This window comes from Schistocerca piceifrons, chromosome 6 (assembly GCF_021461385.2).
Source record: "Schistocerca piceifrons isolate TAMUIC-IGC-003096 chromosome 6, iqSchPice1.1, whole genome shotgun sequence".
Lineage (NCBI taxonomy): Eukaryota > Metazoa > Arthropoda > Insecta > Orthoptera > Acrididae > Schistocerca > Schistocerca piceifrons.
In genome coordinates, this window is record NC_060143.1 from 175,517,128 (window position 1) to 175,542,045 (window position 24,918).

The following is a 24,918-nucleotide window of genomic DNA, read 5'->3' on the forward strand; positions in this document are numbered from 1 at the left end:
AGAAAGTTGCATATCTAGGATTCTGTCTGCTTTTATAGTTTACTTCTTCAGTTAGTCTTGCTAGGATGGTTAGGATGTTTGCATGCTGTGTGTGGACACAGGAGGAGCCGGCTGCAATTCGAGAACAACTGAATGTGCTTTTGGCTACTGTTAGTCACCTTCAGGCTCCTGCCTTGGGGTGTGGCAGTGGCACTTGTTTTGCCCACAGACTCTGTTTCAGAGGTACCTCCTAGGGTACCTGATGCAGTGGATCTATCCTCACACTGGGGTGACTGGCAGGTGGTAATGTGTTTGCATCGCTCGAGGTGGAGGGTCAATGTGGAAACTGGCCGCCTGGCCTCGCCCATTCGCCCTGTGAGTGAACAAGTGGCCGCTACTTCAGCAGGGTCTGAGCAGGCATATGGCAAGAGGGGTTTACTGGTTATTGGGAGCTCCAACGTACTACAGAGGTCATTAGGCAGATAGCACTCGGGGCTGGAAAGCAAGTCCATGTGCACTCAGTTCGTCTGCCAGGGGGCCTCATCCAAGACGTGGAAGCAGTCTTGCCTGTTGCTGTCAAGTGTACAGGGTGCAGTCATCCGCAAGTTGTAGCTCACATCGGCACCAATAACACTTCACATGGGTTCTGAGGCCATTCTCGGTTCATACAGGTGGCTGGCGGAGGTAGTTATAACTGCTGGCCTGGCATGAAGGGTGCAAGCAGAGCTTGCAATTTGCAGCATTGTTCAGAGTTGATCGGGGACGCTTGGTTTGGAGCCAAGTGGAGGGTCTCAACCAAAGGCTTCATTGACTCTGTGATGGTCTTGGCTGCAGATTTCCAGACCTGCATTATTGTGTGAGGATTTGTAGGACTCCATTTGAAAGGTCAGGTGTGCAATACACAAAGGAAGCAGTTACTCGGGTAGCAGAGTACTTGCAGAGTGCACATGAGGGTTTTTTAGGCTAGACGATAGTTTGAGGTCCTCTAATGGACACTCATCAGTCGATGTGCAGTAAACTGTCGAAGTATTCATAATAAAGTTCCTGAATTTACTGCCCTCCAGAAAGTTCTCCTGCTCAAATCGTTCTTGGGACGGAGAGCTGTCTGAATCCCAAAGTGGAAAGCTCTGAGATATTTAGCGAGTTGTGGATTTTATATTGGAAAGGCAGATTAGAGACCATAGGAGGAGGAGTGGTCATTTCAGTTGGCAGAAATATTCTCTCTCTTGTGGTTGAAGTTGAGTGTGACAGTGAAGTTATCTGGCTGCATGTACCATGTGTAGATGAAACAAAGTTAATTATTTTATGTTTCTACCAGCCACCCGATTCCACTGTGTCAGCAATAGAGTTATTCAAAGATAGTTTACAGTCTGTAGTGCATAAATGCCCAGATCATGCAGTACTAGTTGTGGAGAACTTTAACCTACAGAGTATAGACTGGGATACCTGTGGATTCATTAGAGGTGATACAGACAGCCAGTCAGTCATGCGAAATGTTTTTGAACATTTTCTGAAAACTACCCTGAACAGCTAGCTTGGCAGCCCACACAAAGTGGAAATATGTTAGACCTTGTAGCTACGAATAGGCCGGACCTTATCGACAGCGTCAGTATAGAAACGGGTATTAGTGATCATTATATTTGTCATTGTAGCAACTGTGGTTATGAAAGTTAATAAATCAGTCAACAAGATTAGGAGAGTGTTTGTGCTAGATAGTGCAGATAAGCAGTTGTTAGCACATCACAGACAGTGAACTGACATCACTTAGTTCCTGTAAGATGGCTGTTGAGGGATCATGGGCAAAGTTAAGCAGATCGTAAATCGTGGTCTGGAGTGTTCTGTGCCTAGTAAGTGGATAAGGGCTTGAAAAGACCCACCATGGTTTAATAATGAAATTCGTAAGATGCTGAGGAAGCAGAGGCTGTTGCACTCACGGTTCAAAAGAGAATGCACAGGTAACGGCAGGCAAAGTTTAGTAGAGTTTTGGCCATCTGTGAAAAAACCTATGCACAAAGCACCCAACTACTACTGTCGTACCTTAGCAAGGAGATCTGACTGAGGAAATTCTGCTAATATATAAAATCACTAAGCAGGTCTAAGGTTTCCATTCAGTTCCTTGTTGACCAATCTGGTGTGGCAGCTGAAGATAGCAAAATGAAAGCCGAAGTTTTAAATTTCACTTTCACCAAGTCGTTCACATAGACTCATACAAATATATCGCCATTTGGCCATGGGACAGACTACTGTATGGATGACATAATAATAACCGTCCTCAGCATGGAGAAACATCTGAAAGATTTGAAAGCAAATAAATCACCAGGTCCGGATGGAATCCAAGTTCGGTTTACAAATAGTACTCTATGGGATTGGCCACTTACCTAGCTTTCATTCTCTCACCCAGCACCAAGTTTCAAGAGACTGGAAAAAAGTGCAGGGACTCTTGTAAGAAGGGTAAAACAATGGACCCACAAAAAACTGTAGTAGGGAAGGTGAATGGTTGACTTCAGTGTATTGGGAAAATTTTAGGGAGGTGTGGTTCACGTGTAAAGAAGACCGCATGTAGGATTCTGGTGCGATCTATTCTTGAGTACTGCCTGAGTGTTTGTGATCCATACAAGGTCAGATTGAAGGAGGACATCAACGCAATTCAGAGGTGGGCTGCTAGATTTGTTATCGGTAGGTTCGAACAACGGATAAATATTTTGTAGGTGCTTCGGGAACTTAAATGGGAATCCTTGGAGGGAAGGCGATGTTCCTTTCAATTTAGAGAACCGGCATTTGAAGCCATAAAACATTTGTATGAACCTCTGTGCATACTGCCAAATGGCTATCTTCCTGGGGTTTTTTGCCCCCTCCGAAAACTACTTCTCGCAAAACTGAGATTTATCAGTCTTAACAGTCCGCCCTTCACCACTAAGTTTCTCATACATTCTTGCGCAGATTTCTGCAAAATTGTCTCCAGTCAACCACAGTTTGCTTGACCAAATCCAGTTCTTGGTATATAAACTTTAGTTTACACTCAAAACCCATAAATAAGGAAATTGCAGAATGGTGCTAATTTCCATCTTGCTTCCAGAAAGCCAAGATTTCTTTCTGATAGAACACTTTGGAAAGTGGCAGTTTTTGCTGCACTTTCAGATTCCATACACATGACTCTTTAAGAGCCATTTCCCCACCACATTTGTTAGATCTTTGTGTCCCAGCAATAAATCCATGAGGCATGCATGAGTGGATGGCATCACTGTGCAGAACCAAATTACTTTAATCGTTTCACTTTGTAGGATTCACTGCCATCATTGCAAAAAAATTCTGTAAAGACTGTTAAATACATCAAACAAGATCATGGTTTCAATTTCAGCACTAGAAATACATTACTTATTTTTCTCACCTCTCATTGGTTATGTGAAACTATCATTGCATTGACTACACAAAATTGATGCACTGCCAACCTATGAGTAATAGATAAACACTGATGTCACTACTGCTGGCTGTGACCTATAGTTTAACCCGAGGCATTGTGATATCTGTGGGTATGCGCAAGCTGACATTGCAGCCAGAATAGCCCGTGAGAGACAGATGATAATTCAGTCTACCATTCCATTACAGCCCACAGTTATGAAGAAAGTTGGGGATACAAAGCAACAAGCTAAGACACGTGAAGCCTACTACAATGCCAAGACAGACATCTAATTACTCAGATGGAAAGAGGTGGCCCTAACAAAGACTAGGCCATGGTCCTATGACACATGGCCGTTTTTTACATGGAGAAGCAGCTCCAGTTGGTAGTTCTTGGGTGCATCCCGATTGCATTGAATCACATCCTAATTGACAGTGTTGTGCATTCAGAAAGAATGAGCAGATTAGTGACCTACCATCTGTATCAGGAAATTCACAAGAAATTTTGTATGTTATCTGGACTCCTACCCAAACTATTAGGTACAAATATTTCCAGGTGTTTCTGGATGACTCATTAATAAATACCTCTCAAAGATGACTCAACCACTTTTCTTAGAAATGTATTGTTCCTGTTATTTCTGACACGCAGATACACACAAGGCTGAACACTTATGGGAATCGGCAAAATGCCGTGAGCAGCGAAGGTAATGGGCAGGGGACACTAAATTATTAGTGTGTGGATAAGTTGAGAATTTGGGTCTGATGGGGGGCATGCTAGGGTAGTCCATGCAGTTGCAATGACCACTGTGTCCAGATGGCGTAGTGGTCAGAGCATCTGCCTAGAAAGCAGAAAACCTGGTTTCGAATCCTGGTCCGGCACAAATTTTCAAATTCCCCCACTGATTTAAATCAAGCCCACTTGCAGCCTGTGTGTCTAATTCCTTTTGACTCATGTCATTAGTGCTCCTTTTCTTTTTTTTTTTTTTTTTTGTAAGAGTTTTAATCAAGATACAACTTTTCATACCTTTTAGCATAAGCATGCACATACATATAAAAACAGTGTAGGTGCTAATGGCCTGTGTGTTACATACCCTAAACTCCATTGCATCCATCAAGAGTTCATGGAATAGTGGACCTTGTTTATGATAGCATTAAAGCTTTGTTAGCAAACACAGCTTTGCATGTTGTCCTTGATGGGGAGACTTTGCTGATGATGTGAAAGTGGTTACTGAAATGTGTATTACGGAAGTTTCACACTTCAGGACAAAAATAAGTGACCCATTGGATAATATCTGAACTCCATGTGGCTTTTTGCAGCAACTCCTCAGAATGTATAAGTATATAAAATGTCTTGCACTGCTCCATGGAATGAAATTTTAATAGTAGTTGATGAGCAAGAAGGCCCTTCCAGAAGGAGAGAGCTGTCTTTTAATAAAAAAATATGCTGTATATTAGAATTTTGCCCCGAGGTTGGATTCCTTCTTCACCTTGTGTCATCAGTTGACCCAGAATACTTGGAAGATATTGCATTTCCAGTTTGGAATCCAAACAAGGAAAGAGTAAAGGTAACCACTCACCATATAGTTGAGGCTGCAAGCAGAGGTGCAATGACAACCTGATTCAATATGTAGATATGGCTCATAGTGTATTTCCTGTAATGTGTTGTCAATGGGGCCATATATGTTTCCCATTACAAGGAAATTTTTTTATTAAGTTAATTTGAAGTGCCCACTCGATGGGGTGGTACCGGAATAGTTATGTTTGGTTTATTGACATATGTTGATAGGGACAGCAAATTATGAAGAAGCTCGTTGCACACTTTTACATGCCCCCTCTGTAATCATTATAAGTCAGCTGATTCCATGCTGCTCCAGAATGTGTATGGTTGCTGCCAACATTAGCTATGTAACAGTGCTCTGTGCTTTAATGATAAGTAGCCATTGTGAATACAGTGTTGTGCATAGTGATTGTTAATATTATTTACAAAAGTGAGTAAAGATGCTGTACCTGGTCCTCGTAGCAGCTCGCCATCAACTTTCATGACATTTCTGTAGTGGGTGAATCTATGACATATTCATTTCTTCTATAAGCTGTAAGGTGGCTGCTCTGAGAGGAGGTGATTGGGCTTGTCTTGGTAGCAAGTGTGCTATGAGCTGATTGCAAGCTTCTACTCCCAGCATCCTCCACCCAGGATGGATAATAATTATCAGTAAGTATTACTCCAACAGTTGCTGAGTAGTGCAACTGTATAGCAGTCAGTATGGGATGAGCCTTAACGCAAAATGAGGCAAGTCATCAAAGGAAAACATGACGAAGAAATGGTTACTGATCTGCAAGTGATACTGGACACTAGAGCACTTTTTTGACCAGGCTGTTTGCAAAAATGTTCCAGGCTGTATTAATGCTGCAACTGCATGTCTTATTCTTGCTCCCTTTCTAACATGGCCAGTAATGACAAAATATCTGTAAACATTTGTTTGCCACATTTTCCTTGCCCATTGTTCCCCGTCTTGTATGCAGATTCACCTCACATTATCTGCTGCTATAATGAAGCAGTGCTAATCAGTTGCTGCTGGAGTACCTCTTACCATCAGTGTTTTGCTATCATTATTGCCACATACTGCCAGAGCGAATATTGTAATAGAGTTAATGGGGACCACTCTTATCAGACTTGTACCTTACATCAAAGACAGGCCCTGTATATGACCTCCATATAATTTGATTAACTGCACTCATTGCACCCAATGATTCTATCCTAGCATGCCTGCAATGTGTACTAACAGAGTACAGTGTTGAAACAACAGACTACTGTTACACCGGATCAGTCTAGTTTCTTATTGTGTGGAACACATTAATTTGTTCACAATTACAACACAGAGCGTTAAGACATTGCCTTTTACATTGCTCTGTCATTGTGCCATGCAAATAACATACTTCCATGTCTTGTCTTCGAAAATGTTCATTTTTCATTCTCCTGTAGCATATTTTAGATATGCACAGCAATTTTTAATTTGGTGTAAACAGTTGAGTACCTCATCACCCATCTTCCAAACTCCACAGTTCTGTGGCAAAACTAGCAGGACTAGCACTCCTGGAAGAAAGGATACATGGCATAGCCACAACCAAGGGGATATTTCCAAGGTAGGAGATGAGGTACTGGCAGACATAAAGTTGTGAGGACAGGTTGTGAGTTGTGCTTGAGTTGCTCAGTTGGGAGAGCACTTGCCCGCAAAAGGCAAAGATCCTGTTAAGTCTTGGTCCGACACACATTGTTAATCTACCAGGAAGTTTCAGGATTAACTTGATTCATTATTCACCTTCTTAATGAATTTACTGTATCCTACACGGAATTCTACTGGATTCTAAAGGCACAGGAGCATATGGGGTTACCTGAGCAACTTTAGTTGCATATTTTGATTCCCAGCTTCTCAAGCATGTAGATACATCTACCAGGGAGATAAAAAAATATCCAGGTCATATTTAGCTTTCATCTTCTGCTACAAAAAAAGTGCAGTTGGTTTGTTCTGTTGGACACTGATTCATGTTGGAATCCAGGGAAATATGCAGAGCTGAGTAAACTTAATTTGGACACAGGTTGTTACAACATGCTGTGTAGACCACTCACTGAAGTGTGTGGACAGATGAGTGGGAGTAAACAAGGACAGTGTGAGATCAGTGAAAACTACTACTCTACTATGATAGGTCTCCCTTCAGTCACTTGAACAGCAGTAAGTTGCCCTGAGTGTACATAAAACACTGTTTCTGAAGTTTGGCTTCTATTCAAGCAAGATGATCCACCAGTTGGCAGTGGTTTTGGCATAGTCATTTCAGTATATCACAGTTTAATAAAAAGAATCTTCAGGAAGTGAAGTTCTTAGTTCTGCTGATAGGTGAAGCACGAAAAACTAATGTAGTTTTCAGAACCACTAATTCCCCTACCTTTCTGACCTTCCACAGCATTATCTCTCTTTCCTCCTTGAAAAATTGTTGAGCAGTTCTGAATGCAATGATAGTGTCTTGTACTGTTGTGTGTTCATCACCTCTGGACATTGTCTCATGACTTTATAGTCTCCTCAAGTGCATTTTCCTTTTGATACATTTTAATATTGTATAGCATATAGTGAGAATATAACTACTTGAAATGGATTTTAGGTAATAAGATGAGTGAATTGTGTTTGTAGGGAGTTAAATTGTGTTTTCATTCTGTTAAAAACAGTGGTAGCTTGATTAGCTAGCCCACATACATCAACCCTGTTGTTTTAGCTGTACCTCCTTGTTTTGTCATTAATCTCATAAAAGGATAAAATTAAAATTACAGCATTTGATTACATACCTCCATGGAAACACCTATCAGTTATAAAATTCTGTCTTATACTATCAAAGCATTACTCCTATAAATCTCCAGACGTTTCTTCTTCTTCTTCTTCTTCTTCATGGAGGAAATTGCACATGAAAGTCTTTTTATTGACATATGGAAGTATTGACCCATGATCGTTTGAGGAACCTAAGTAAATTTCCCGTTTCTATTGGTCCTTCTGATCGCAATAATATGTTTTATTAAGTCGTCTCTATCATGACATAAATGTCTGTTAAATGAACACAGTTGATAATTTATTTTCCAAACAATCCAGCTCTGAACTTTGAGTGGCCACATAAAATAGAAACAGAAAATCTCTTAAAGCTGGATACAGCACTGGTCCAAAACAACTGTTCTTTTCTTGACAAGTTGCTTGATTTAAAGAACAAGTAAGTTCAATGCTTAAATTTCATTTTAACACTTTAGCCCCCATCTGCTCTCCATTTGTTATCCTCATTACTTTAAGCCATGAATGGAAATACTTTCATGTAATAAATCAGTAGTATTTTGGAGTTTCCATTGCTTGCAGCCACAATAATAATTGTACATTGGCAAGCCTAACTGGGGTGGGGGCAGATGAAGGGAAGGAATGCAACCAAATGATGTAAGGGCACCAAAAATTCATTGAAACAAAAGTGATTTGAAAACATATGAATTACAGAAAAGTATTATTTCTTTGCAGATGCCCAGTATTTAAATGGTGGTCATGTTTCCTCCTGTCCATTGAAATGATCCTTACAAACAAGGAAAAAGTCAGTTCAGTGTTCCTTGAATATAAATATAACTTCTAAACAAGAATATAAATATTTATGAAAAAGTTAGATAAAGAGTCCATACTCACCAAAAGTAAGGATTGCGATTGGGCTGCCTGTGACAGATGACTGGATACTTATTCTTGATCGTGATCACTACTTTTGGTGAGTACTACTACTTTGTCTGTCTTTGTTGTATTTTGTACATATTTTTTAGGTAAGGCATTGAAGGAAGTTACTACATCATAAAATTTTACTGTGTTTTGGGACATTAAGAACTAACAATTGGGGAGGGTCTTAGGAAACTGACTGAGACACACACGTATGAGAGTACTCCAGTTCCAGTACAAACTGTATATCCCTGCAGATGGCCACTATAACATGGCTTAAGTGTTGACTGTTGTAGGTGTTTTACATTGTGATGTTACAAAATACCCAAAGGGGGTGTGAAAGAATCATATACGGCCCACACAGGCATATATCTTCATAAGATCATAAAATGGTTAATTGTCTGTACATTATAGAGTTGGAGTCAATTCCACTGTTGGTAGAGAAGTTACCCCCTGTCTGCATCAATTAAAATTTGTGTTAAATTAATTCTAATCCTGTCCCAAACCCCTCTCATATACAGGCTGTTCATATTTGTGGTTGAAAGGTGGATAAATATAGACTAGGATCTTACCTATTAATTTTTGTTTTAGCCCCATTTTGAATGAAGCTATCCGGTTACACAATGGTAAAGGTACTGGACTCATGTGTGGGAGAAACGGGTATCAGTTACTTGTCCACCCACCCTCATTTTAGGTGTTTGTGTGATACCGGACAGGTTGTTAACTTCAAAGATGTCACAACTGATTCCCTTCTCTGCCCTAGTTTAACCAAGGTACATTTTCTCCCATTAGAAATGGGTACAATATTGACAGACCACTAAATTTTGGTATACCTTCCTCTTTTTCTGAAAAAGGTCTTAGAGATTACTTTGTAGTGGCCTGTAATATTCACTTAAAAAGGTGTAAGTTATAATGTGCTCATTAAATGATTACCCACATACATTGACAAAAGTAAATGGTATTACACAGAATTGGTCAGTTACAGAGACAGCCAACACTTCATTACAGAAAACAGCAGACACAACTTTTAATACTTGTAAATGCATCACAGATTTTGTAATTTGATACAATCATTTGAAATGCTGTATGTGAGATCTGTATTGTATTGAAAATGTACAGCATTAAAATGAATGACAACTATTTATAAATGTTTGGTGAGATTGATGCAGTGTTTAATATTGTCCCTCCAGGTATTCTGCCAAACTTGACATAACACCCAGAAGCACACAACTAATCATGCGAGCAAAGAAAACTTCAGAGATCATTGTTTAAGATGATAATTATAAAAATAAACCTTGTAAATGCAACTCATATTGCTGCTTTTGCTCAGAAATTATATACCCTCTTATAATTTGTCAAACAGTGAGTTAGTTATATGTTTCTCTGATTATAATTACAATAATTTCTTATGGCGTGGTTCGCAATACTTTTGTTTCTTAAAGCTAGAAACCCAATACTTTTGTAGCCATATGCCAACTAAATAAAAATTTACATAAAATTTCATTAGATCATTTTGTTTGATCCCTGCTGGGCATGCACCTGCTAATGGTAATGTGCACATACCTCATCTTGACCCAAGAGCAATAATCAGAATCCACAAGAAGCAAGAGATGGGAAAGGGTTTTTGATCAGTTATGCCAGGTTTGAAGAAGAGTGGTAAATTTGGTGGTTAATCATCAGTTTTTACGTTAAGTTATTTGAATGCCTTGTGGCCAATGAATTACCGTGGGAGGAACTGTCCTTGACACCTCCTGTTTAGGACAGTCTTTCATTACTGGAGTCTTGGAAAGTTTTTATCCATTTGTGGTTCACATTTCCACTCTTAAAATAATCACCTGAAGGTAGTTTCATTGGTTGAGGCGGAGGGTACATATGGTGATCTATAGTTATAAATTATTTACTAAATTAATAATAGGTGATTTACATGCTATTCAAATACAATTAATGTAAAATCAACTACTAAGTAATTACTTCTCAGAAACAATATCCATTGCTCCTTGGAGAAACACCGTCACAATTTCATTAAAAGCGATTGTGAATACTAGTAAAGGTAACAGTGCATTCTGCGAAATATTATTGAAATAAATTTTCTGTTTGCATTTAACATATTAATTTTCTGAGCTCACATTTATGTACTTTTTTTTACAGAAATACATTCTTGTAGATATTTGATATTATTTTCTGTTTCTTTATTAAATTTCTATAATTTTGTTTGTCTCTTATGGTACAATATTCTCCAATAAAATTATTCTTTGTCTTTCCTTGTAACAGAAAGTGTGTCTTTCAAACAGTGGTGAGAATTCTCAGATTCATATACGAATTCTACGCTGTTTCACCTCGTGGGTATCTGTCCAGGCCATCACGCTGCCAGATGTGGCTGAAAATATGGTTGTAGCACATGCATTTCATGTGCTTACTAACCACCAGGTGAGACTATTGTATTTGCTTTCTTACTTCTGTGTTGGTAAATTACTCAAGTTTTGAACAGTAAGTTAACATTTACTGAAACAATAATACTGATATTGATTTTATAAAGTGGAGAATTAGTTATACAAGATGTCATGACACTTCCGTCTTTTTGAGAAGTTCTGTTGAATATACCTTTCTCGCAGTATTCCTCAAGGCAATTGCTCACTTTCAGGTGTTCAGGTGATTGATGCTGGTGATAGCTGACAACTAGCAGATGCTACTGTCCAAACTGGCAGTTTTCTTGTCGATGCCATGTCTGTCTGTTGTGCCTGCACAGTGGGGTTCCTTTCAAATGGATGATAGCGATGTGTTGATCCTACCAGTGTTAACAAAGATGTGGCCTCCTGCACTTGTGCAGAGTCACCAGTGTCACTGTGGCCAGGAGCTGAACCAAAATTAGTTGCTTATGTGGCTCCTCCACCATGTTGTGCCAAAGCTAAAATTGGAAATTCTTATCTTGCTGTATTGACTATGATGTAGAAAGTGCAGGATGCTGTGCTGCGCTGAGTTGGAGTCCCAAAACTCTATTGATAAGATACTCATTGTAACCAAAAACCCTACAAAAATTTCCAGTGATTGTCTCATGTCAACATAGTGAAAGACTCACATAGCAACCAGTTTCTGTTTGGCTCCTGATCATCACAGTATCTGGCATCATTGCAATCATCCTACACATGTGAGGAATAACACCCACAAGTTCCTGTTAGAGAGCTCTGGACGTGCAATCATCTTTCTGGAAGCAACTTCATTGCACATAAGGCAACTTAGGAATGGGACCTCTAAAAGAGATCTCAACAGTTTGAACATTTATAATTGCTACTTGCCAGCAGTCACAAGCAGCGTAATGACCAGTTGGCAAATCATAAAATTGTGTTCATCAGACTTCACCGTGAGAAGTGGAAAAAAAGAAAATCTGTAATTCTGAAGTTCTAGTCTGCATGATGTGGTGTAGCAACTAAGGCCATGTGAACAGTTACTCTTGAGAAGCAAGGTGTAAATATAAATGCAATAAGATGATTTCTTGGTCTGGCATAGAAAATGAATTGGTTGTTAGTACTGTACATGTTCTATAATAATGTGAGTTAAGTATCGGTTTACTTTATAGAGTTTACTCTCTAAAGTAAGTGTGTTTTTTATATGCAAATTGATTAATTGAAATCTCATTCTGTTATAAATTCATTTTGGATTTTTTATTGCCAACATAAATTCATTTGAAATTGTCAAATACTTAAGAGGCTGTCTGCATTTTTATGATACTTAAAACTGCAACGACAAATAAAAACACCAAAAAAGTGTGCCATATGGCACTGTACACTCAAAAATTAAAGTTGTATAAAATAACTGGTTCCAAAGATGTGCCAGAAGAAATAGTACACTACATTTTACATGAAAAATTTAGTCTGAACAAGATGGATGCTGTGTTTATTGGTTGCTGACTAACAGCAAATGCACAAATGAATTTCTCAGTGATGTTCGAACTGTTTCAAAAAGAAGCCATCATGATTTCATATGTTAGTTTGATACTGTGGCCAAGGCATGGGTCCACCAGCTCATCTAATAATAATAATAAAAATAATAATAATAAACCCCGTGGAGGCCCGGGAAAAAATAGGCCTCCGGTATGTTCTGCCAGTCGTAAAAGGCGACGAAAAGAACAAACCACTAATAGGGCTAACCCCCCTTTTAGTGTGATTAGTTGGTTCAGGACAGAACTAATGAAGCCTTGGACAAGCACTGTCATGGTCGGGGACGACGCTTGAACCCTATGCCCATCCACAATGGTAATGACACTGCTAGCCACACGGAAAATGATTTACATCCAAATAGAGGTGTTTTGCAGGATATGCTTCCTGCAAACACTCTAGAAGGAAAACAAAGACAGAGGATGAGATGGTCAGATGAAGTTAACCGACACCTCATGTTCTGTTGTTATGAAGCAACAAACTTAGGAACCAACACAACTGGATACAGATCACAAGTATACACAACATTTGTTACCAGATACACAGAATTAAAATTTTTAACAGAACGACGACTAGCTGATCAGAACCGTGTAACAATCAAAAATAACAGGATACCCCAGTCAGAATTAGAAAACATCAAACAACAAGTACAACAAGTACTGGAACAAAATAATGTGCAAACAGAGGAGGAAGAAGAAGAAGAAGAAGAAGAGAAGAAGAAAATACAGTAATGGACTCAAAAATCCCAGAGCAAACAAACAAGAACAGCACGCATAAATTAAACAATCAGAGGAAAATGAAATCTTAAGACAGCCACCAGAAGAAGCACAAATAGAACATAAAGTGACACACATGTTAGATGTAGAAGAAAAATTTCAGCTGATATATATAGAATACAAAGACACAAATACAGACATTAGACCATTCTTGCATAGACCACCAAATAACCCACAAGTCGAAACAACAATAACAACTATCAACACAATCATACACAACAAAATAAATGAAAATACAACTATGGAAGAGTTAAAACTACTGGTTTATGTAGGAGCACTCACTACACTAAATATACACACTAGGCAGAGATCAGAACCAACCAACACACAGAAGAAACCCACAAAACCAGCATGGCAACACAGGCTACAGATAAGAATAGAAAAACTGAAAAATAGACACCGGACAGCTAACACAATTTATAAGAAATGAAATATCAGACAAAAATGAAAAAGGTTAGATAAAATCTCACAACAAGAAGCGATAGAGCAATTAGATGAAAAGAAGCAGAAATTACAAGCATTGGCCAAATGACTTAGAAGATACAAAAAAGTGAAAATAGAAGGAAACAAAACCAAACATTCAACACAAACCAAAAGAAATTTTACCAGACAATAGATAACACACATTAAAATAGACAATCCACCAAACATAACAGACATGGAACACTTTTGGAGCAACATATGGTCAAACCCGGTACAACATAACAGACATGCATGGTGGATACAAGCAGAAACACACACATAAAAGATGATACCACAAATGCCTGAAGTGATAATTTTCCAACATGAAGTCACCCGAGCAATTAATTCTACTCACAATTGGAAAGCCCTGGGAAACATAAAATAGCAAATTTCTGGCTAAAGAAGTTCACCTAAATACATTCACATCTAACTAAATTATTTAACATATGAATATAATAGAAGGAAACATTCCACGTGGGAAAAAATATATCTAAAAAACAAAGATGATGTGACTTACCAAACGAAAGCGCTGGCACGTCGATAGACACACAAACATACACACAAAATTCTAGCTTTCGCAACCAACGGTTGCCTCGTCAGGAAAGAGGGAAGGAGAGGGAAAGACGAAAGGATTTGGGTTTTAAGGGAGAGGGTAAGGAGTCATTCCAATCCCGGGAGCGGAAAGACTTACATTAGGGGGGAAAAGGACGGGTATACACTCGCGCGCGCGCCCACACACACACACACACACACACACACACACACACACACACACACAAGCAGACATATGATATGTCTGCTTGTGTCTGTATATGTGTGGATGGCTATGTGTGTGTGTGTGCGAGTGTATACCCGTACTTTTTCCCCCTAAGGTAAGTCTTTCCGCTCCCGGGATTTGAATGACTCCTTACCCTCTCCCTTAAAACCCAAATCCTTTCGTCTTTCCCTCTCCTTCCCTCTTTCCTGACGAGGCAACCGTTGGTTGCGAAATCTAGAATTTTGTGTGTATGTTTGTGTTTGTTTGTGTGTCTATCGACGTGCCAGCGCTTTCGTTTGGTAAGTCACATCATCTTTGTTTTTTAGATATAAATTATTTAACAGTTACATTGCAGACCCATACACATTCCCTGATACACTTACACATGGAATAACTTATCTGAAACCTAAAGATCAAGCAGACACAGCAAACCCAGCAAAATATCGCCCCATAACATGCCTACCAACAATATACAAAATATTAACTTCAGTCATTACACAGAAATTAATGACACACACTACACAGAACAAAATTATAAATGAAGAACAAAAAGGCTGTTGCAAAGGAGCATGAGGATGTAAAGAGCAACTGATAATAGATGCAGAGGTGACATATCAAGCTAAAACTAAACAAAGGTCACTACACTACGCATACATTGATTACCAAAAAGCTTTTGATAGTGTACCCCACTCATGGTTACTACAAATACTGAAAATATACAAAGTAGATCCTAAATTGATACAGTTCCTAAACATAGTAATGAAAAATTGGATAACCACACTTAATATCCAAACAAATTCAGATAATATCACATCACAGCCAATACAGATTAAGTGTGGAATATACCAAGGAGACTCATTAAGTCCTTTCTGGTTCTGCCTTGCTCTGAACCCACTATCCAACATGCTAAATAATACAATTTATGGATACAATATTATTGGAACATACCAACACAAAATCACACATTTGCTATACATGGATGATCTAAAACACTGGCAGCAACAAATCAGCAACTCAACCAATTACTAAAGATAACAGAAGTATTCAGCAAGGATATAAAAATGGCTTTTGGAACAGACAAATGTAAGAAAAATAGCATAGTCAGGGGAAAACACACTAAACAAGAAGATTACATATTGGATAACCACAGCGACTGCATAGAAGCGATGGAAGAAACAGATGCCTATAAATATCTAGGAAACAGACAAAAAATAGCAATAGATAATACAAATATTAAAGAAGAACTAAAAGAAAAATATAGACAAAGACTAACAAAAATACTGAAAACAGAATTGACAGCAAGAAACAAGACAAAAGCTATAAATACTTATGCTATACCAATATTGACCTACTCATTTGGAGTAGTGAAATGGAGTAACACAGACCTAGAAGCACTCAATACACTTACACGATCACAATGCCACAAATATAGAATACATCACATACATTCAGCATTAGAAAGATTCACATTAAGCAGAAAGGAAGGAGGAAGGCAATTTATTGACATAAAAAACCTACATTATGAACAGGTAGACAATTTAAGAAAATTCTTTATAGAACGAGCAGAAACTAGCAAAATACACAAAGCAATCACTCATATAAATACATCGGCTACACCATTGCAATTTCATAACCGCTTCTACAACCCATTAGATCACAAAGAAAGTAAATTGGAAAAAGAAAACACTACATGGTAAGCACCCGTATCATCTAACACAGCCACACATCGATCAAGACGCATCCAACACATGGCTAAGAAAAGGCAATATATACAGTGAGACGGAAGGATTCATGATTGCAATACAGGATCAAACAATAAACACCAGATATTACAGCAAGCATATTATTAAAGATCCCAATACCACAACAGATAAATGCAGACTTTGCAAACAACAAATAGAAACAGTAGATCACAACACAAGCGGATGTACAATACTAGCAAATGCAGAATACCCCGAGAAGACATGACAATGTAGCAAAAATAATACATCAACAACTTGCCATACAACATAAACTAATAAAACAACACATTCCCACATACAAGTATGCACCACAAAATGTACTGGAGAATGATGAATACCAATTATACTGGCACAGAACCATTATAACAGATAAAACACCACCACATAACAATCCTGACATACTCACCAATAAAAAGAAATTAACACAACTAATCGAAATATCCATACCCAATACAACAAATATACAGAAGAAAACAGGAGAAAAAATTGAATAATACATCCAACTAGCTGAGGAAGTCAAGGACCTGTGGCATCAGGATAAAGTTGACATTATACCAATTGTACTATCAACTACAGGAGTCATACCACCCAGTATCCACCAGTACATCAACACAATACAGCTACATCCAAACCTATATATACAACTACAGAAATCTGTAATTATTGATACATGTTCAAGTACCCGAAAGTTCCTAAATGCAATGTAACATATACTGTACAGTTAAAAGGAAGTCGCGCTTGATCAAGGTCCGCGTCATTTTCCATTTTTGACCAGACATAACCTCTGAGAAAGGAAAGAAATGATGATGATGATGATGATGATGATGTAGTACCAAAGCAGTTGCTGAAAGCTTCTGTTTCAGTACTGAAATGGTCAAACCCATTTCATTTGCCTGAAAAGTTATGGCCAGTGTTTTCTCGAGTGTGAATGGATTACTTTGGAAAATACTGTGTAAATTTGTAAATTATCTGGACCCGCTGTATGAGAAATGTATCTGAGTGGGCTTGGATTGCAGAAAGGGGTTGGGGGTATCCTCTTTTTATCAGGACAGTGCATTGCTCTCAAACATGCTTTGGCAATAAGAAAACGATTTGTTTTTAAGTAAGAACAGTTGAGTCCTCTACCTTATTTAACTGATTTCCATTTATTCCTCCAACTAAAGATATATGATGACTATTATTTGTAGACCTTACAGAATCACACTTCATCTTGGAATCTGCTCAGTGGAATTACCATTGGACACAGAGCATTGGCCTAAATTGGAACTATGGGGACCTAAATAAAACAATGAAGTTGAGAAATTTTTCAGTTTGCTCACAAATTTGCCCATTTCACAACATCCCATGGCTTCCCACAGACTTGTAACAAGTATTAGGATGCTTCAGTTAGCAATGTGTTGCTAGGTTCTTTTGACACCAATTTCTGTGTTTGCCAGTGAGCTGAATGGATCTTCAGAACACTGTGCAACCTCTTAGCCTTCCAATAAAACAGTGAGAATGTGAAGATCAGTAGGTAAGTTAAACTTGCCACTTGAGTGGTTTCAAATGGTGACCATTTCAGAGAACTGAGGCAACAATAACTGAACTCAGATGTAGTGAGCTGGAATGCATTGTAGCTGTTGCTTCAAATGTGGTTTTGTTAATATATTTATTTAATGGTAGTTTTGACCATTAAGTTAATCTTAGAGACTTCCACATCAAGGATATGGTAATCACTTTAAAATCCAAAAATGTTATTTCTTGAACACCACATTTATGAATAAACTTCCCACACTATTTGTGATTTAACAAGTAATATATTTTCCTAAACTTTAAATACACTAACCACTTATACTAATCTAACATCTTAAAGCTTCTGTGTATAAGATCAGTGTCAAAACTCCAGATTTCATCTCACACTCATTACAGTGCTTTTCCATTGTTGATATAAGTGTTATTGGAAAATCTGCACACCTCCAGAACAGGATGGTGATCCATGGAATACTTATGAGGGGACTTCAAAATGTAAGTCACCAATTATTATGTCACACCAAGTAACTTTTATTGAATGATCCACTATGTTTAAAAGTGACACAGATATACAACACGATTTTTCAACAGTCATCAAGTACTCTCAGAACAATCTACCACTTGTTCAATTGCTCAAAGATAGAAATCTGCTCCTTGGTCATGGAGCCATTCAAGAACCACTGTGTGAATGTTTTCATTGTTGGAAAACCTGCGATTGCTGCAAATCAGTTCCTCGATTGTCTAGATATTGGAGTCTGTGGTCGATGTCAATGGCCTCACTTTGCTGTCGCCACCACCCACATCTGTGCAGCCTTTTTCAAATTGTTGACACCATTTCTTTATGGCTGGGCACTACATTGTATTTGGTCCCTGTTAGAATTTATGTTGAATCTATTTATATCCCTTAGCACCCTTCTGCCGTTTGTTGTCAGCCTTGTGTTTCATTATTCCCAATTTATGATTGGTGTCAGATTACAATTTCTTTCATTTAGTATATGGATCATCAGTGAGAAGGAAGAATGTTGTAGAGAAATGGGTGTACAGACATCACATCTACATTACAAGCAAGAAATAGACTCAAACTGTCCCACATACTTCAACTTTGGAGTGCACTTCCAGTTGTCACACCATTCCACTTACTCACTGTGATGCACCTGTTATTCCTCACAAAAGAACTTTGTCTGCAGGAAACACAGCACATGTATTCTCTCTGACTGTGCACCACCCTTGTTGCGCAGTGGTCTTAGTATGGGATGATGTGTGGAACTTACTTTTTGAAGTGCCCTCCTATTTCTTCTCGCTAAGTTGCCACAATCACTATCCTATGTTGAAGTGGTGCATCATCCCTCAGTATGGCTCACCAGATGCACAATGAACATAAAGCCAACACACAGTATCTGCATATTTATATTATACAAGTTGTTTAATGTTTTTCCCCTTATTACATAAATAACTTTCATTGCAGGTTCTGAGAATTCCTGTGAGAGGTGCTGTAGATAGTGGGGCGGACAGTCCCTTCCCTTAGCACCCTTCTGCCGTTTGTTGTCAGCCTTGTGTTTCATTATTCCCAATTTATGATTGGTGTCAGATTACAATTTCTTTCATTTAGTATATGGATCATCAGTGAGAAGGAAGAATGTTGTAGAGAAATGGGTGTACAGACATCACATCTACATTACAAGCAAGAAATAGACGAGAAGACCCTACTGTTGAGAAAGTGTTACGTGTAATGTGATGATAAAACTCATTTTGGTAGTTAAATTAACAGTGTTAATGTTAACAGATTATTGCTACAACAGCTGCTGATGACATGTTGCAGACACATGGAGAATTCAACAAACATTATTTCTAAAGCGTCAGTACGCTGAGGAGATGAGATGCTCTAATACACACTCTGAGACGAAATAAAGATGTACAGTAAAGGAATTATCTGAATGGGACCGAAATCAGTAGATGTGATGTACATTTATAGACAAACATATAACAATTGAGGGAAAATTGGATAGTTTATTCAAGAGAAGAGCTTCACAAATTGAGCAAGTAAGGAATGCATTAGTCTCCCTCTGCCCCTTATTTAAGCAATTATTCATCTTGGCATTGATTGATACAGTTGTTGGATATCCTCCTGAGGGATATCATGCCAAATTCTGTCCAATTAGTGTGTTAGGTTGTCAAAATCCTGATGTGGTTGGAGCACCCTACCCATAATGCTCCAACCATACTCAACTGAGGAAAGATCTGGCGACCTCACTGGCGATGGTAAGGTTTGGCAAGCACAGAGATAAGCAGTAGAAACTCTTGTCGTGTGCAGGTGGGCATTATCTTGCTTAAATGAAATCCCAAGGTGGCTTGCCATGAATGCAACAAAACAGGGTGTAGAACATTGACGACATGCTGCTGTGCTGTAAGGGTGCCATGTATGACAACCAAAGTGATCCTGCGATGAAAAGAAATGGCATCCCAGACCATCACTCGTGGTTGTCATGCCATATGACGAGCGATAGGTTGGTATCCCACCGCCATCCAGGGCATCCACAGACATGTCTTTGCTGGTCATTGGGGCTCAGTTCAAAGTGGAGCTGATCACCAAAGACAATTCTACTCCACTGAGTGAGATTCCAGGATGAAGAAGTGCCAGAAGATGCCCCAGACAGCAGTGGGATACCAACCAACCATCCCCTGCTATATGACCCGACGACCAGGACTGATGATCTGGGGGTGACATTTCTTTCCATAGTAAGGTCCCTTTGGTTGTCACCTACAAAGCTTTTACAGCACGGTGGTATCTTGACTGTGTTCCAGGCCCCATTTTTGTTGCCCTTCATGGCAAGCCACCCTGGGCTTTCATTTAAGCAATATTATACCCACCTGCACATGGGAAGAGTTTCTAGTGCTTAATACTTGTCAAACCCTATCTTGGCCAGCAAAGTCGCTAGACCTTTTCCCAGTTGGGAATGGTTGGAGTATTATGGGCAGCGGCCTTCTATTGCGCCAATTGGACAGAATTTGGCACCCCCAGGAGGACATCCAACAATTCTATCAATCAATGCCAAGCTGCTTGGCTAATGGCTGGAGATGGACCAATGCATTACTGACTTGCTCACTGTGTGAAGTTCTCTCTCTGAATATCGTCCAGTTTTTCTGAAACTGTAATCATTTGGTATTCTGGTCATGCACATCACATCTACCCTTTTTTTTTTTTTGAGTGTGTTTACATTACTGAAATGCCTTCAGGTGGGTCAGTAACAACATTTATGTAATTGCATTTGTGAAAATGTTTTTAAGAATGGTGTGTACTGTTCTGTCTAGAAAACTCCAGCTGCATTTTCGTCACATGCATTCTGCTCAGCTGTGGAGTGTAGATTCCATTACAGATGCATTGAAAGCTTTTAGCACTGCATATGTATACAAAATACATTGTAACTGCAGCATTATCTAAATTGGAGAAACTGGCAGGCCTCTTAGCACCCATATAGTAAACCCTGAGCGCTGTGTTCATTTTTGGGCAGCACAACATATTGACTGTTGTGCAACACTGTCACAACAAACAAAACATGCAGAACTGGTGTCGCTTTCTGCAACTAACAGCAAGAAAATATTGTCCCATAAGCTTCTCACATATTTGTAACAGACTTCGAGTTACAAGCAAGCTGTATAACTAACAAATAGTCTGCCCTATATCCCCACCCTCTCTCCCAACAGTGACAAGTGGTATTGAGGTTCAAAGAAATCTAATAAATTTCACATTGGCGGTCCATTGGTAGTCATGTAACACAGCTAGAAACAAGATATATTGAAGCAACTACTCCTCATCAAGATTAGCCAATCTCCTGAGGAAGGCCAATGCAACATGGCCAAAACATTATTTTGGCATTTTAAAATTTTATGAAATTATTGTTTCAGTACACTCAGAAGGATTTGATAAGATTGACATCAGCTGTGGAAGCATGCATACTTTTATTAATGAGTCTCTATGCCCAACAGCCTAGGGTAGAACTGTTGAGAACCCCAAGTTGTGACGACTTTCTGCATCTGCACTTGCACATTCTCAAAAGGAAGCTGCAATGCCACTGTTCCACCAGCTGACCTCCTCCTCCTGGTTGTGTGTGTGTGTGTGTGTGTGTGTGTGTGTGTGTGTGTGTGTGTGTGTGTGTGTGTGTTAGTCCTTAGGCCCGTTCAAAAGTGGACTTGTCCCATGGTGAAATAATTAGTGCTACTCTACATTTATTGTCACATGTTGGACACTGCAATATACTTAAGAGTAAAACGTACAGGGAACATGGCAGCCATACAGATCCTGAGCAAAAATATGGAGAGAGCACAACAAGAACGATGTAGTTTCAAGTGTTTCTTGGACACTGAATTATTCTTGTATCTACACGAAGCAATAAATAGTCAGCAGGGTGATTTCCAACAGATGTGACAGGTCTGTAATTGGTATTATGGGAAAGGGGCAGTTCCACACAGCATATTCAGGTTGTACATAGACAGTGAGAGAATACCACAATGCAGTGACTGATACCAGAAACAGAGATCTTACATGCCACTGTCACTATGCATTAATTGTACTTGGTGTTGCAACTGTAGAGACATATACAAAGTAGAAGGCTGGTGCACGATGCATTCTGTGCAAAGAGGGACAGAGAACACTAGCAATGGTGTTAAGTGCTCTCTTATCTTTGTGCCAGCCACACACACTCTTGCTGTTCTTTCCCCCAGCAACTGATATCGCTACGATGCGTTTCAAAAGGGAAACCAGTTTCTGCTTCTTAATGTGATTTTTGTATTTGCTTTGTTATCCATAATGAACATGACAATTGCCGTGTTGCCTTAATATACTTAAAATAATATACCAAATGTCCGTCAGGCACCCCCTGTATCCTGCACTACATAAAGTTGCAGCAGAATGTTGCTATTGACTTTTGTCACATGGAACATTGCCCTTTTCTATTGTGTGTTGCCCAACCGCCCACTTTCTTACCTGCACATCACTATAACATCAGTGGAATGGAAAAGTAGTCTCCTGTTGTGTGGGAGCTGTAATTGTCATTGACGCATGTTGACCTGCACCAGAAGAAAGGCATTATCCAATACAGCTTACTTAAAGCTCTCTGGGATTAGACAGAAAGAAGAAAATAAATGCAATAAAGACAATACTAGGCATCTCCTCATATCAGAAAGGACTGTGCATTCTGAAGTAATAATTGTAGTGTCACTGCCTCTCATTTTATGTACTTACTTACTTACTTTCTGTGTCCAGAACTAGACTTCAGACTTCCAAAAATCAGCAGCCAATATGGCCTTGTCTTTTGCCTCTCATAAGTCATTCATTGTGCAGGGCTGGTCTAAATATGGACAGATAAGCAGGTGTTGAGGATCCTGGACAGAGCCACACAGACAGAGAATGTTCTCATTCTCTTTTAGGAAACCCCATTGCTGCAGGTTTGTCTTGCTCTTCTTCTACCCTCATATGGTTTAGGGTTCTCCAGACTGTGTATGGTAGGTCTCCACCAGGCGCCAGTTCTTCTTTTACATCTTTATGGGGGTTTCTCAGGTCCATTTCCCACCTTTTCAAACGATTCTCTGCAGCCGACCCTTCCAGGGCTTGGGTACATGCCAGGAAACTCTTCCTCGAACAAAGCCGTCAGTCAGCAGGCTGGTGTCCATATAAAGGATAAAGCATGTCCTTTTCTTGCTTGGTTTTTTCGTCTTCGGCAGCGATGTCACGTCGTATGTTGGGCGGTGCGATCCCCGTGATCAAGTACATCTTGTGCACTGGGGTTGGCCTCAAGCATCCGGTAACAATCCGTGCCATTTCATTCACCGCAACATCAACTTTTCTTGCGTGTGTTGATGCTGGAGCGGCGTATTCCGTGGCTGACACACTGAGCGCAAGGGCTGAAGTTCTCAGGACTTTTGGGTTTGCACCTCAGGATCCGCTGGTTAGTTTCCTGATGATGTTGTTTCTAGTTGAGACTTTTTCCCTTGTTGCATTACAATGATGTTTATAGGTCAGTGTGCGATCCAAAGTGACACCAATATATTTGGGCGTTTTACAATGCTAGAGACGTTCGCCTCTCCATACTACATTTAATTCACGATTTGCCTCCCTGTTCTTTAAATGGAATGCACAGACCTGCATCTTGGAAGGGTTCGGCCTTAGGTGGTTTGCCTCGTAATACTGGGAGAGAGCTTCTAAGGTACTGGTTAATTTCTCCTTTACATCCATAAAATTGTTACCTTGGGCTGCAACTGCAGTGTCATTGGCATACATAAATTGGCACGTGATGTTTGGCACGGGTTGGTCATTTGTATATATATTATACAGAGCTGGGGCGAGGACGCTTCCCTGAGGTAGGCCATTCCTCTGATTTCTCCACCTGCTCTTCTTGCCCGGGAGACAGACGAAAAATCTCCTGTTATGCAGGAAAGTACCTACCAGTGATGTTAAATGGTAATCTCTTGTCACATTATATACTTTCCTAAGGAGCCTCCGATGGTTTACGGTATCATATGCAGCTGAAAGGTCTATGAATGCCACTCCTGTGATCTCTTTCCTCTCAAACCCATCCTCGATGTGTTGGGTCAGGTTCAGGACTTGACCGCAGCACGATTTGCCTGGTCGGAAACCTGCCTGCTGTGGGATGATCTGTTGTTCCAGGACGCTTTCTATGCAACTTAGTGTCAGGCATTCCAAGATCTTACAACAGTGACATAAAAGAGACACAGGTCGGAAGTTCTTTGGATCATCAGAGTTCTTTCCTGGTTTCAGAAGTGCAACCACTCGTGCTTTCCTCCACATCTTTGGAATATGGAGCCTTTCTACACATGCGTTTATCAAATCTAGCAGCCACTGTAGGGTATTACTGCCAAAGTTTTTAATTTGCTTGACTCTAAGTTCATTGATACCAGGAGCTCTGTTAATCTTCAAGCTGGAAATGACTGCAGTGAGTTCTGACATTGTAAATGGTGCCTTGAGGTGATGATTTTCCTCTGCCGGATCACATGCTAATGGTTCCAGGTACTTTCTGCCGTGGGTTTTGCCATTCATAAGGAGTGTAGTGGCGACTTGGTCTGCCGTGACGTTAGTAAATTTATCATTGGACTTTGTGGTGTCACCGTTAAGGTTCTTTAACAGTTTCCAAG

The 24,918-nt window shown here is 39.5% G+C and overlaps 1 protein-coding gene across 1 annotated transcript in view; it reads left to right on the forward strand.

The window, feature by feature from the left end:
• Positions 1–24,918, forward strand: part of LOC124802585 (transportin-3) — a 202,926-nt gene that overhangs the window by 32,650 nt on the left and 145,358 nt on the right. Inside the window, exon 4 of the mRNA XM_047263458.1 lies at positions 10,866–11,021. Coding sequence (XP_047119414.1) covers positions 10,866–11,021 — 156 coding nt within the window. The remainder of the gene's footprint in view (positions 1–10,865; positions 11,022–24,918) is intronic.